Here is a 13,212-nt window from a genome sequence, read left to right as displayed (position 1 = left end):
GCACCGTCCTGGCAGATGTGGGCCACGCTGCCGTCAATTCCCTGAAGCCCCCTGTGCCTCAGTTTTCTCATCTATAAAATAGGGACAATAGGAGGAACTGAGGCCCAGAGGGCATATCAAGGAGGGAAGTGGCCTCCGGCTTCACTGTAGGGCTGGGTATCCCTAACCATTTGCTTCTAGTTTCCTCCCAAAAGCCAGCAGCATAAAGATTTGTTCTCACGTCTGAGCTCTGGAGCCGCTGGTGGGGAGTGAGTCAGTGTGGGCACCAGGGGGGAGAGAAGGGTCCACTGCCTGCCCCCCGCCTGCACCCAGGCCCACCAGGCCTGACCATAGAGAGCAAGGGGGCGCCTGTGTGGGGGGCACGGGCCCAGCCCCTGCCCCCGGGGGCCCACTGAATGTCAGTGGCCCAGAACTGAGTATCATGCTGGTGGCGTGAGAGGGGATAGTCGGGCTGAGAAGTGAATTGGGCCGGGGCGCACTGGCAATCCGTGGACTCTGTGACAGTCTGTATTTCACGGCGTGAGGGAGGGCGGCAGTCAGGGGAGAGGCCACGGCAGGCAAGGAGCGGCGCTGCGGCCTGGCCCTGCCCCAGAGAGTGTCCCGCCCAGCGAGGGCCACCCGTGCGGCCGCACACGCCTCGTCTCCCTGGGACCCTCCCAGCAGGGCCGGCGGAACGGGACTTGTGTGGGAACGGGGGCATCACCTGTCTCCGGTCTCCCCAGGTGCTGAGGCTCTTCTCTGGGGACCTGCCCACGCAGCGGCTCCTCGAGAGCCGTCTGGTAGCCGGGCTTGGGTCCAAGGACCTGGGGTCACTGCGGTGCGGGCAAGGCCTCACGCGCCCTGAGAACCGGGGCAGGCTGTGTGCACAGGAGACCGGGTTCCTGGCCGCCCGCTCCCTGCTCTGTCTGGAGACACCGCTGCCTCGGTCTCCTGCTGGCGCCATCTCTTTATGCACCTTTTCTTACCCGGGCTCGGGCTCCTGCCTCACCTGTTCCCGGTAGGCGGTGCCTGCGGCTCTTGTGCACTCCATGGGGGAAGGCGGGCTAGGAACGACGAGAGGAGGGCTCTCCCGCAGCCGGAATCCTCGGGGCGTCTGGGAGAACTGGGGAGCAGCGCAGGGCACGTCCTGTGACCACAGAGGCCGGAGGCAGCGCAGCGGAGTTGGGGGTGGGGCACGAGGACCCCAGGGCCAGCAGGGCAGCGGGGGGCGGGGGTGGGAGCTGAGGCTGGGGTGAGGCCAGAACAAGCGGACAAGGGCCGAGCCTGCGAGGATGAGGTGCGGGAGCGGACCAGCGGAGCGGGGCCGGCATCCTCCTCACGCACGTGAGGCCAGTGAGCGGCGGTGGGACAGTGTCATCCTGGGTGTCTCCCTCAGGTCGCTTAGGGTGACAAGGGACTACGAGATGCGCAGTGAAGGACACCTTGGTTTCTTCCACCCCTGCTCCTGGGCACCTGCCACGAGCCAGACGCCACCGACGCCGAGCGCTGGGACACCAAGAGGAGTTCTGGGGGCCTAGCGGGCCTATGCGGCACCTCCTTCCTGCCAGCCTCCCTCTTGTCTCCACCTGACCGGCTCCCACGTCCATCCTCCTCCTCCCCGAGGCCCAGGAACCCGCCCCAGTGAGGTGGGTCCCCGCGTCCAGGCTGACCCGGTCCCGTTTCCCCCGAGCATGACTGGCTTAGTCCTGGGTAAGTGACGTGGTTCTGCTGGGTCAGACTGAGGAAGGGCAGGGGGAGGCTTCTGGGAAAGACAGGAGCGCAGGGAGCCCGGGGTCCGCACTGTCGCAGGGCGAGGAGGGCCAGCCTGGAGAGCGGCTGTGAGCCCGCGGGTGGGGAGGTGAGCTGATTGATGGGGTCCACCCGGAACCCACCGCCTCACACCCAGCTGCACTCATGTGACTGGTCCCCAAAACCCGCTCTGGGGGAGACAGAGCTGGGTCCAAGGACACACCTGAACTTTCTCCTTTCCCAGCAACCACAGGCGCCCAGGCTGGAATTGCAGGGAAGCTCTTGGCGGCTCAGGACTGGAGTGGCGGCTACCATTCCCTGGTGTTTTAAGACCCGAGAATGTTCTAGAAAGTTATCCATCAAGCACGGAACCACCAGTGAGTACTTGTGCCATGCAGGGCCTTAGACCAAGGGGGCAGGGCAAAGCTGACCACAGGTGTCCGTGCTGGCAAAGACGACAGTCTGGCAGCACCCGCTGTCCAACCACGCGGGGCAGACGGGAGAGCTGGGCTTCCAAAAGCATGCGTGGAGCGGGCCTGCTGTGGCCACCCGGGTCTTGATGTGAAGGAGGGAATCGAGGGGCCGGGCCCGGAGCGAGGGACACGGGTCTAGACCTGCCCGGCCTTCCCCAGGTGGGCCCGGTGTCCTGGCTATGAGGGACCAGTGGGGCGGGGCTGGCTGTTGTCTGGGGCAGTTTGAGCAGCTGGTGGGAAAGGAAGCCAGGCCTGGCCCAGAGCCAGGAGCCCGGAGGGCGGTTCCCGGGGGCCGGGGGATGCTGTGCCGGCGAAAGAGCTGCCCCCCTGCGGGCACAGCCGGGACAGACCCCCCAGGTGTGGCCCAGCCGGCCGGGTGTGCTGAAGGCAGCCCAGCGGCCCCTGCCGCGCACCCCCAGGGAAGGCCCGGCGGCAGCAGAACCTCCCGAGGACCCCTGGGGCTTCCGCGCGCCTCGGAAGCGGCCCAGCCTCGAGGCTAGCCCGGCCCTTGGCTGCCCAGGCGGCCCCCCCTTCCACGACCCGGCTCGGAGCAGAGGGGCCGCTCCATCCACACACGGAAGGAGGCGTCAGGCGGGCATGAGGCCTTTAATAGCTCGGTGACCTCTGTGAACATAGAGCAGGACAGAGCCAGGGAGAGGCACCTCGCTGGACGCCCCCGCCTGCCACCCCGACGGGCCGAAGGTCACTGTGAAGGCGACCCGGGGAGCTGGCGGTTCGTCCACGTGCCAGGCTGGGCAGCGGCGGCTCCAGAGCAAGGTCGGGCGGCGGGCGTGCGGGCGGGGCTCCGCGCGGGGAGGGCGCCCGCTGGCTCCACCGGCCCTCAGGGCGCCGCCTCCTTCCCGCCGTCCCTCCAGTCCTCTTTCAGGTTGTCGGCCACGCGCTGCATCTGCTGTGGAGAGAACACAGGACACGCTGAGTCACGTGAGGCCGGGCGGCAGGAGTCCTGCGGCTCCAGTCCCGGGGCCCCGCCGCCTGGGTGCCCTGGGTGCTGGACGACGTGCGTAGAGCTCTGCCCTAGTTACTGAACCAGTGAATAACTCCTTTGGGATCTGGCTTAAGATACACAGAGGTTTTTGATAACAGCTATTTACTTATGGAGGAAACAAGACTCTGAGCACCAACACTGCTGGTGCCCGGGTACCTGGCTGCCCCCCTTGGGAGCCCCAAACAAACACCACGCGGGCTGCACACGGCGCACACTCCGTCCGGCTGTCGGGGAGAGGAGGCCCGTTCACAGACTGCAAGTCGAAAGCCTCTGCCTCCTGCTCCAGCCTGCTTTCCTCCCCGAAGGCTCCTTTAGGTCTGTAGCATCTCAGGAGGCCCCCGTCACTGCAGACAGCCCTCATCTTTTCTAGCCTGTTCTGCCTCCCGCAGGGCCGGGCCGAGATGGGCTCCCGGCAGCTGGCCCCCGTCCATCTGGGCTGCGGAGGGGCCTGCCTGGGTCTGGGGGAGCAAGGGTTAGGGGACGGCTCCTGATGGGGGAGGTGCCGAGTGGGGACGGGCTCTTCCCGCAGCCTTTGAGCGGGCGCGGGCGCGGAGAGGTGCTGACGAGCGCCCCTCAGCTGCGGGGTTTATGCGACCTTCAGCCTGACGGGACGGCGGAGACGGTGCGATTTAGTTCACAAACCTGGAGAAGCAGAGCGGCCATGCCACCTGATTCCCCCCAGAAGTTAGTTTTTGCCTCTGCAACCTTTTCCGTTACTCATGTCTCCTGTGCTCTCACGAGCCCACTTCGACTGTCAACTACTGATGTAAAATGTAGTATTTCACCCCAGATGCACTTCAGACTCTTGCAGCTGGTGTCATTTAATACTTACGAGACCTTTAAACATGTCTATTTATGAGAGACAGAAAGGGGGTGAGGCACAGAATATGAATCTATTTCCTGATTTGACAAGTAACCGTAAGAAACTAAAAGCGAAATAAATTTAACTAAACTAGCATCAGAATGAGGATACGATATTCCCTAGTTTGTCACAGAATCTACCAGCCACACTTGCCCTCCACACGGGGAGGACAGCCATAATGGGTTTTGACTGAAAGGAGCCTTCGAGGCTCCCTGCGAACTGCGACCAGCCCCCCGTCTACGTGTGTGGCTGTGGAGGGGGGAGCCCCTTGGCGTCAGGCCAGAGCGTCCCGCAGACCTCCCGGGAGGGGCCCCTGCCCGCAGCGGCCAGGCCGAGGGGAGCCGTCTGACGGGCCCTCTGCCCTGAATGACCCAGCCCCAAGTGACCTAGCTTTTCGGAAATGCCTCTTCTTTCAGGTCCCAGGTTGGGGGCTTGGCCCAGGCCGGGGAAGAGACTCAGAACCCACTGGGCTTGGACGACTGCCCACCCGCAGTGCCTGCCCTGCTGAGGGCAGCTCCTAAGGGTAGCTAGCGGTTCCTGGACGTCACGGGCTCGTCTATACTTAACTGCACTGCTGGAAGCAAAGGTAGGAACCGGGGCAGGGACCGCCCCCCCGCCCCCCGCCCCCGGCCTCTCATGCAGTCTACACAGGAGCTCCTGTCTCCACTCGCGCCCTTTCCTCGCCTGTCCTGGAGCGAGGCTGCTTCTGAAGCTGACGAGTGACAGGCCCCCAGGCCTCTGGGTCGGGCCAACCGTACTCCACCCACCGGCCGCCCCATGGCTGGGTCCCTCAGGGCTCGATCTGCCTCACGGAGCTTTGTGATCCCCAAAGGCAACGTGGCCCGTGGGGGGCGGGAAGGCTTCTGCCCCCATGACCTCTACCTGGCCTTCCTCAGCACAGTGCCGAGGCCCTGGGAAGTGGCGGGGAGCTGGGGCTCGGCCTGTCTTCCTGTGTCTCCTGTATCCCCTGGCTGGACACGCTGCACAGGGGGCAGGACCAGAACTTAAGACCTGTAGCTAAAGCCCAAAGAAAAACCCCAGCAGCTAAGAGGAAACAAACTGCAATGGCCCGCTTGCCTGAGATGAAGAGTTCAGCTGGATTTGAGGTCAGTGAGCGACGCTCCAACCTTTCCTGCACAAACGGGGCAGGCCTACTTGGTTCCTGCCTGAAAGATGGGGTCAGATGCCATCTGGCCTCGAGACAGCTTCTCCTGGGTCAACCGGCCGCTGCCCACCGCTCTTGGGTCTGGATCCCCTCAGTGTGCGGTCATGTAGCTTGTAATGAAACTGCCCCCCGCCCCAGCGAAGCTTCCCACATCCTCGCCTACTGGTGAAATGGTGGGCATTGGCAGAATTAACTCCAGAAGCACAAAATTGCTGCTCTGAAGGAACCCTGATGATCATTTGGTCCTGTGGTCACTTAAGGGTCCTGAGACCTTGTTAAATGCAGACTCTTGGTCCCTCCCCGAGATGCTAAGATGCTGTCCTGCTGGCTTGTAGAGGGACCCAGGACTCTCTGAACTTTTAGCAAGCCCTCGAAGTTTCTCCGTGGACAAACCCAGGGCGGGGAGTCACCGGTTCGCTCTCTGCCGTCTTTCACCAGCACGCAAGCTGGAGTCGCGGGCCACGCTGGGCAGACCCAGGCCACCGTGCGTGCTCTGGCCGGGGGGGTGCCGTCCCCTCAGGGCCTCACGCTGCCTCCGGCAGCTCAGCTCTTTGGCATCTTCTCTTTAGCTGCCCTGCCTGGAGGGTGGGGTGGGAAGGAGCGGCAATATCCCCTTGAAAAAACTGCCTTCTCTGGGGATTCTTAAATCAAAACCTTATTAAAAAGACAAGCAGGATAAAAGTCCTGACTTCTTCCCCATAAAAAGCACCAGAATGAAGAGAGAACGAAATTTTCCTCAACTCATGATTCATTAAAACACTCCACGCTCCAAATTACTCTTTAAAAAGCACAGACTGATTTTTGGCATCATCATTAGCAATGATTATACAGGCAGACCTTGTTTCATTGTGCTTCACAGAAATTGAGTTTTTTTACAAATTGAAGGTTCGTGGCAATCCTGTGTTGAGCAATTCTATTGGTGCCATTTTTCAAACAGCATTATTTTTAAATTAAGGTATGTACATTGTTTTTTATAGACATAATGCTACTGCACACTTAATAGACTATAGTACAGTGTAAGCATAACTTTCATATACGTTGGAAAACCAAAAATTCACAAGACTCGCTTTATTGCAGTGGTCTGGAACCAAACCCTGGGTATCTCGGAGGTCTGCCTGTAACAGGAACCGAATCACCAAGAGTGCTGGCCAAACATGCAGCTTAACCTGAGAAAGGGTGAGTAAGCAGATCCCTTTTTCCCTGTGGAGAAGTACAGAAATGTGTTCTGAGACCTGCAGTGCTTCCCACAGTCCTCACACGGGGCTTCATCCTCCCGGGCTGGTAGCAGAGACTCTCCCTCGCTGAGCCCAGAATCAGTTTTGGGATCCTTCTACTCACATCGCTCAGGAAATCAATTGATTACAGTATTGCCCAATTTTCAATCTGTTAGCAGCTATTCCATTACTCCTTCCCCCAAAGCAACAACCACCGGCCCAGAAGGACTCTATCTGGGCAGGTCTTGGCTGAGGACAGGCCAAACCTGTGCATTCATCTCTTCCTGTTTGTTTGCTAGAGGGCTCCAGTCTCTCTGAGTGCGGAGCTCAGTGGCTGGAGCCGGGCTGAGGGCCTCTGCGGCCAGGCCATCCCACGACAGCAGCTCAAACATGAACTGGGCTCTCAGGTCAGTTCAGCTCAGCAACAGCACCTGGGGGACCAGGGTCCCTGAGTCCCGCCAGCCTCAGGTGCGCAGCCCTGGTGACAGCACTGCCATCGCCCGTCCCTACTTCCCCTACCCAACTCCGTTCGGAGTTAATGGGTGGGGGTGTGGCCTGGGGGTTAGCAGAGCTCCCCTGGGTGGTTCTAGCGCACAGCTGGGGTGGAGAACCACTGCCTGGAAGGAAGCCCCTTCCACAGTGGGCGGGGCCGGCGGGAGAGGGCGCTTCCCTCGTGCACAGCTGTGCCCTCCCTCCCCATCCACCCCGGCAACCACAAGCATGTCTCCTCCATCCTGTCCCTTGTTTGAGGTCATGTACTCAGAGTCAGGGCAAAATTAAGCAAGGGTCTGGCAATTCAGGTGAAAAGGGAAGTAGAGAATGGGCCTTTTGAAGTACCGCATTTTCACAAAGACGATTTTTGTCTGTGAGATCTAGAGGAAAGTCCCTCAAACAAGCAGCAGGCTGAACACGTTCGGAAGTAACAGTTAAAAACTCCAGGTCTGTCCTGGGCCTGGCGATGCCATCAGGCTCTGACGACCCCAAGCAGTGGGTGGAGGGGCAGCACCAGCGGGAGTTACATCCACTTCCTCTCCCGCTGGAGGGGTTGGTTCCTAAATGTAGAAGTGTGAGATTTGCTGACACCCAAACAGCCCAGCGCTCTGAATCCCTCACCTCCCACCCCGGCCAACTTTTCTCCCAGTCGTCCCCATCTCAGGGACCACTCCCAGCCGGCTACTTGGACCCAAACTGCAGACGTCACCCTGGATGACTCTCTGCCCCTCCCCGTCGGGTCCTGGCGACTCCACCTGCCAAGCACACCCCACTCCTCCCATCTCCTGCCTTAGGGCTGTCGCCCCGCTACACCGAAACCACCTCCCAAACCTTCCCACGCTTGTGCAAACGCAGCCCAAGCCACGTTGTAAAACAGGGGACCAGAACATGCCACTACAGGGGCTTCCCAAAGACTCGAGACGGAAGCTCAAGCCTCCGCTTTTCTCTCACAGCCCCGCTGCCTCCAGTCCAGCTCCTTCCCGCAGGCTCCTCACCATCTGCCTCGCCTGCCCTGCCCCTGAGCTTTGCTCCTCAGCCTGTCTTCCCCCAGAGAAGCCGTCCCAAATCACGTACCGCAGAGGAGTCTCCCGGCACCGTCACATCCCTCTATTTTAATTCCTGCACTCCACTCAGACCATCTGGTTTTTAATTGTCTATGTGAATTTTTTTTTTTTCTGCTTTAAACGTTCTATCCCACCTAGCACCTGGTCTCCTGACTCTACCCCCAGGGCCTGCAAAAGCTCCGGCACCAAGTGGGTGCTGCACAGATACCTGTGGAAGAGCAACCAAGCACGGCTCCAAGCCTACAGCCGCCGCCAGAGAGATGACAGCTCAGCCGGTAATCTCATCAAGACCAACACGGACAGGTAAAGCTCCCTTCTCGTGGTGCGTAAATGAGACGCATTCATGTTCTAGAAGTCAGCGTCACTTTCTGGACCATAAATGTGCCAGTCACAGGTATAGGATCATAGGAAACACACCGTAACATGGGCTGTATGTCAGAAGTTTCAGGATTTTGGAGTTCCAGACGGTTCCCTGCCCTGGTAACAGTGCAGACCTGGGTCCAGCCCCTCAGGATGTCACCCAGTGGAGACAGGAATCTCAGCCCCTCAAGCCCTCAGGGGTGGCTCTGGTGAAGGGAAAGTGGTGCGCAGGTAGAGCTGGGTGGAAAGAAGATGACAGGGGAAAGTCAAGGGCCACCAGGAAAGTTGCCAGATCATCAGCTTGGTCCCAGCTGGAAACCAAGACTCCTCCAAGAAGGTCCAAACCCAGCTCCCAGACCTGGTGGCCAGGCCCAGCTCGCCCAACCAGTGAGATGCCAGTGTCCACGAGTTCATTAACTGCATGAGCTGATCCAGGGGAAGATAAATGTCAGTTCAACTTAAAAAAAAAAAATAATGTCTACTTCTTAAATCATCTTTTGGGAGGAGGAGATCAAGATGGCAGGGTAGAAGGACGTGGAGCTCACCTCCCCCCAACAAATATGTCAAAAATACATCTACAACTGGAACAATTCTCACAGAACACCAACTGAAAGTGCTAAATGAAAAAGCGGAGGAAGCAGTCCCAATTAAAAGAAAAAGAAGTCGCCTGAAAGAACAAACAGTGAATACCACTGAATACCAACTGAATACCAACTGAAAGTGGGCAGAAGATCTCATACAACTAAAGCTGTAAGAAAGATCCCCATGTAACCTGGTAAGACTAAAGGGAAAAAAGCAGGGGAATCAAGGTGGGACCTGTGCCCCTGGGAGGGAGCCATGAAAGAGGACCGGTTTCCTTACCCTGGGAACCTCCTTCGCCAGCTGGGAGCTCAGCCAGGACAGATAGGTGGCTGCAGGGGCCTGGAATTTGCCCAAGAGGAGTGTGCACAGGCTGGCTTGCTTCCAAGCAGGATAGAGAGGAACCGACACTGACTGCTGCCACGTCACCACACTTCCCAGTCCAAGACACGCACTTACTGGTGTGCGCAGTGCCTGGGTGCTGAAACTCGGGCTTCAGCGGACAGACTCGAGGAGAGGACTTGGTTTGGCTATTTGGACATAGCCCGAAGGGCCTAGGATGTGGTCCAGGCCACAAATGGGGGTGTGTGTGGGACAGAGCGTGGGTCAGTCGTGGAAGCCTCATTCGCACCATGCTCACAGCGGGCACGGCTTCCGGAGCTCCCACTTTGTGAGTGTGAACGTGCCAAAGGCAGGCAGAGCTGACGCATGCGCTCTTGCAGTAGAGACTAGGCCGATTTTGTGCATGTGCACACCAGGTGGGGGGTGGCGTCACGGAGTTGCCTGTCCCAGCAAACAGGTCCTGCAGAGGAACACCCAGCGGCTCCTTTCCAGGGGGAGTGCTCCAGTCTCACCTACCTCACACTGCAGCTTAGAACCGGACCTGGGGCTTTTACTCCAACAACTGGGGAGCAAGCCCTACCCCCGACAGGGCTGTGACAACCAAAGAGGAAGACCCACCCAATATCCAGTGCAGGCTCTGGTCACCACAGCACCAAACACACCCCTTATCAAGGGGACAATGGCCAGCACGCTCTGAGCAAAGTCATGGCAGGCATCCACACCAAATACAGCCCTCGCATCAAAAATACTGGACTTACACAGTCTACAAAGGGATGCTCCCACATACAAACAGCCTTTCAAGACCACAGTACGTAACTGTTTCTCCTAAATTCTTAGCGTAAGAGAAATGAAAGTAAAATGACAAAGCAGAGGAAGTACTCCCAATTAAAAGAAAAAGAGAAGTCCCTGAAAGAAAAAACAATGAAACAGACCTCTCCAGTCTACCAGACCCCTGAGTTCAAAAAGGAAGTAATAAAAATGCTGAAGGAATTAAGAAAGACTATCATCAGTAGAAATGGAGATCACTGTAACAAGGAACTAGAAACCATAAAGAGACAATGAAAATTAGACAACTCAATTGCCAAGATAAAAACCGAGCTAAAGGCAATAAATAGCAAACTAAATAATGCAGAAGAATGAAAAGTGATCTGTAAGGTAGAATAACAAGTCACCCAATCAGAACAGCAGACAGAAAGACAAATGAAAAAAATGAAAGCAACATACGAGACATATAGGATAATATAAAGCATGCCAATCTACACATAATAGGAATTCCAGAAGGTGAAGAAAGGGAAAAGTGGATCAAGATGTATTTGAAGAAATTATGGCTGAAAACTTTCCAAACCTAAAGAAGGAAACAAGATATCCAGGTACAAGAAGTACAGAGAGTCCCACACCAAGACATATCATAATTAAAATGGCAAAAGTTATAGAGGATTCTAAAGGCAGCAAGGGAAAAAGAGTCAGTTACAAGGGAACCCCCATAAGGCTATCAACTGATTTCTCTACAGAAACATTGCAGGCCAGAAGGGAGTGGCAAGCTCTATTCAAAGTCCTGAAAGGGAAAAATCTGCAACCTAGGATACTCTACCCAGCAAGATTATCATTTAGATTAAAAGGCGAGAGAAAGAATTTCTCAATCAAAAACTAAAAGAATACAGCAATACTAACCCTATCCTAAAAGAAATATTGAAAGGTCTTCTTTAAATAGAAAAGAAGCAAGAACCTATAAGAAAGGGGAAGATCACAATAGGAAAGGCAAATATATAAAAGGATTGAAGGTCAGTTAAATAAGCCAGTACATAGGTTAAAAAATTTTTTTTTTAATTTTGTAAATGTGATTACAACTACAAGGAACAGCAAGTGGATAAACGTGAAGATGTAAAATGGACATCAAAATGTGGAGGGTAGCAGGATAATGTACATCTTTTAGAATGTAGAGCTTGCATGACTATCAGTCTAAAGCAAGTAGTTATAGTTATGGGTTACCATACTTGAAAACCAGGGTAACCACAAATTAAAAACATACAATAACAGAAACATAGATCAATGGAACAAGATAGAACGCCCAGAGATAAACCCAAGCACCTGTGGTCAACTAATCTATGACAAAGGAGGCAAGGATATACAATGGAGAAAAGACAGTCTCTTCAATAAGTGGTGCTGGGAAAACTGGACAGCTACATGTAAAAGAATGAAATTAGAACACTCCCTAACAGCATACACAAAAATAAACTCAAAATGGATTAGAGACCTAAATTTAAGACTGGACACTATAAAACTCTTAGAGGAAAACATAGGAAGAACACTCTTTGACATAAATCACAGCAAGATCTTTTTGATCCACCTCCTAGAGTAATGGAAATAAAAACAAAAATAAGCAAATCGGACCTAATGAAACTTCAAAGCTTTTGCACAGCAAAGAAAACCATAAACAAGACGAAAAGACAACCCTCAGAATGGGAGAAAATATTTGCAAATGAATCAACGGACAAGGGATTAATCTCCAAAATACAGGAACAGCTCATGCAGCTCAATATTAAAAAAACAAACAACCCAATCCAAAAATGGGCAGAAGACCTAAATAGACATTTCTCCAAAGAAGACATACAGATGGCCAAGAAGCACATGAAAAGCTGCTCAACATCACTAATTATTAGAGAAATGCAAATCAAAACTACAATGAGGTATCACCTCACACCAGTTAGAATGGGCATCATCAGAAAATCTACAAACAACACATGCTGGAGAGGGTGTGGAGAAAAGGGAACCCTCTTGCACTGTTGGTGGGAATGTAAATTGATACAGCCACCATGGAGAACAGTATGGAGGTTCCTTAAAAAACTAAAAATAGAATTACCATATGATCCAGCAATCCCACTACTGGGCATATACCCAGAGAAAACCATAATTCAAAAAGATACATGCACCCCAATGTTCATTGCAGCACTATTTACAATCGCCAGGTCATGGAAGCGACCTAAATGCCCAACGACAGACGAATGGATAAAGAAGATGTGGTACGTATATACAATGGAATATTACTCAGCCATAAAAAGGAACGAAATTGGGTCATTTGTTGACACGTGGATGGACCTAGAGACTGTCATACAGAGTGAAGTAAGTCAGAAAAAGAAAAACAAATATTGTATATTAACACATATATGTGGAACCCAGAAAAATGGTACAGATGAACCAGTTTGCAGGGCAGAAATTGAGACACAGATGTAGAGAACAAATGTATGGACACCAAGGGGGGAAAGCGGCGGGGGGGTGGGGGTGGGGGTGTGATGAATTGGGCAATTGGGATTGACCTGTATACACTGATGTGTATAAAATTGATGACTAGTAAGAACCTGCTGTATAAAAAAATAAATTAAATTAAATTAAAAAAAAACATACAATAGACTCACAAAAACCAATAAGAAAAGAACTCAAGTGTAATACAAAAGAAAATTATCAAACCACAAAAGGAAAAACAAAAAAAGAAAGGAACAAAGAAGAAATACAAAATCAACTGGAAAACAAGGTTTAAAATGGCAATAAATACATATACCTATCAATAAATTATCTTAAATGTGTATGAACTAAACACTCCAACCAAAAGACAGAGAGTGACAGACTGGATAATAAAACAAGAACCTACAACATGCTGCCTACAAGAGATCCACATAGATTAAAAATGAGGGGATGGAAAAAGATATTTCATGCAAATGGAAACAACAAGAAAGCAAGGGTCGCAATACTCGTATCAAACAAAATAGACTTTAAAACAAAGGCCATAAAGAAAGACAAAGAAGGACACTATAAAATGATAAAAGGATCAATACAAGAAGAGAATATTATACTTGTTATAATATTCTTGTTATTAATATTATATAATATAAATGCATCCAATATAGGAGCACATAGATACATTAAAACAAA

At 53.6% G+C, this 13,212-nt stretch overlaps 1 protein-coding gene across 3 annotated transcripts in view; it reads right to left on the bottom strand.

Annotated features, from left to right (window-relative positions):
• Positions 1-2,788: 2,788 nt before the first annotated feature.
• Positions 2,789-13,212, bottom strand: part of ANO10 (anoctamin 10) — a 243,810-nt gene continuing 233,386 nt past the window's right edge. For 2 of the 3 annotated variants that reach the window (XM_059939266.1, XM_059939265.1), the window contains exon 13: positions 2,789-3,111. In XM_059939266.1, the coding sequence (XP_059795249.1) occupies positions 3,043-3,111 (69 nt within the window). In that variant the 3' untranslated portion in view covers positions 2,789-3,042. The remainder of the gene's footprint in view (positions 3,112-13,212) is intronic. The other variant, XM_059939267.1, reaches the window with a different exon arrangement.

This window comes from Balaenoptera ricei, chromosome 11 (genome assembly GCF_028023285.1).
Source record: "Balaenoptera ricei isolate mBalRic1 chromosome 11, mBalRic1.hap2, whole genome shotgun sequence".
Taxonomy (NCBI): domain Eukaryota; kingdom Metazoa; phylum Chordata; class Mammalia; order Artiodactyla; family Balaenopteridae; genus Balaenoptera; species Balaenoptera ricei.
The sequence above is the reverse complement of the archived record's forward strand: the minus strand, read 5'-3'. Positions and strand labels throughout refer to the sequence as shown.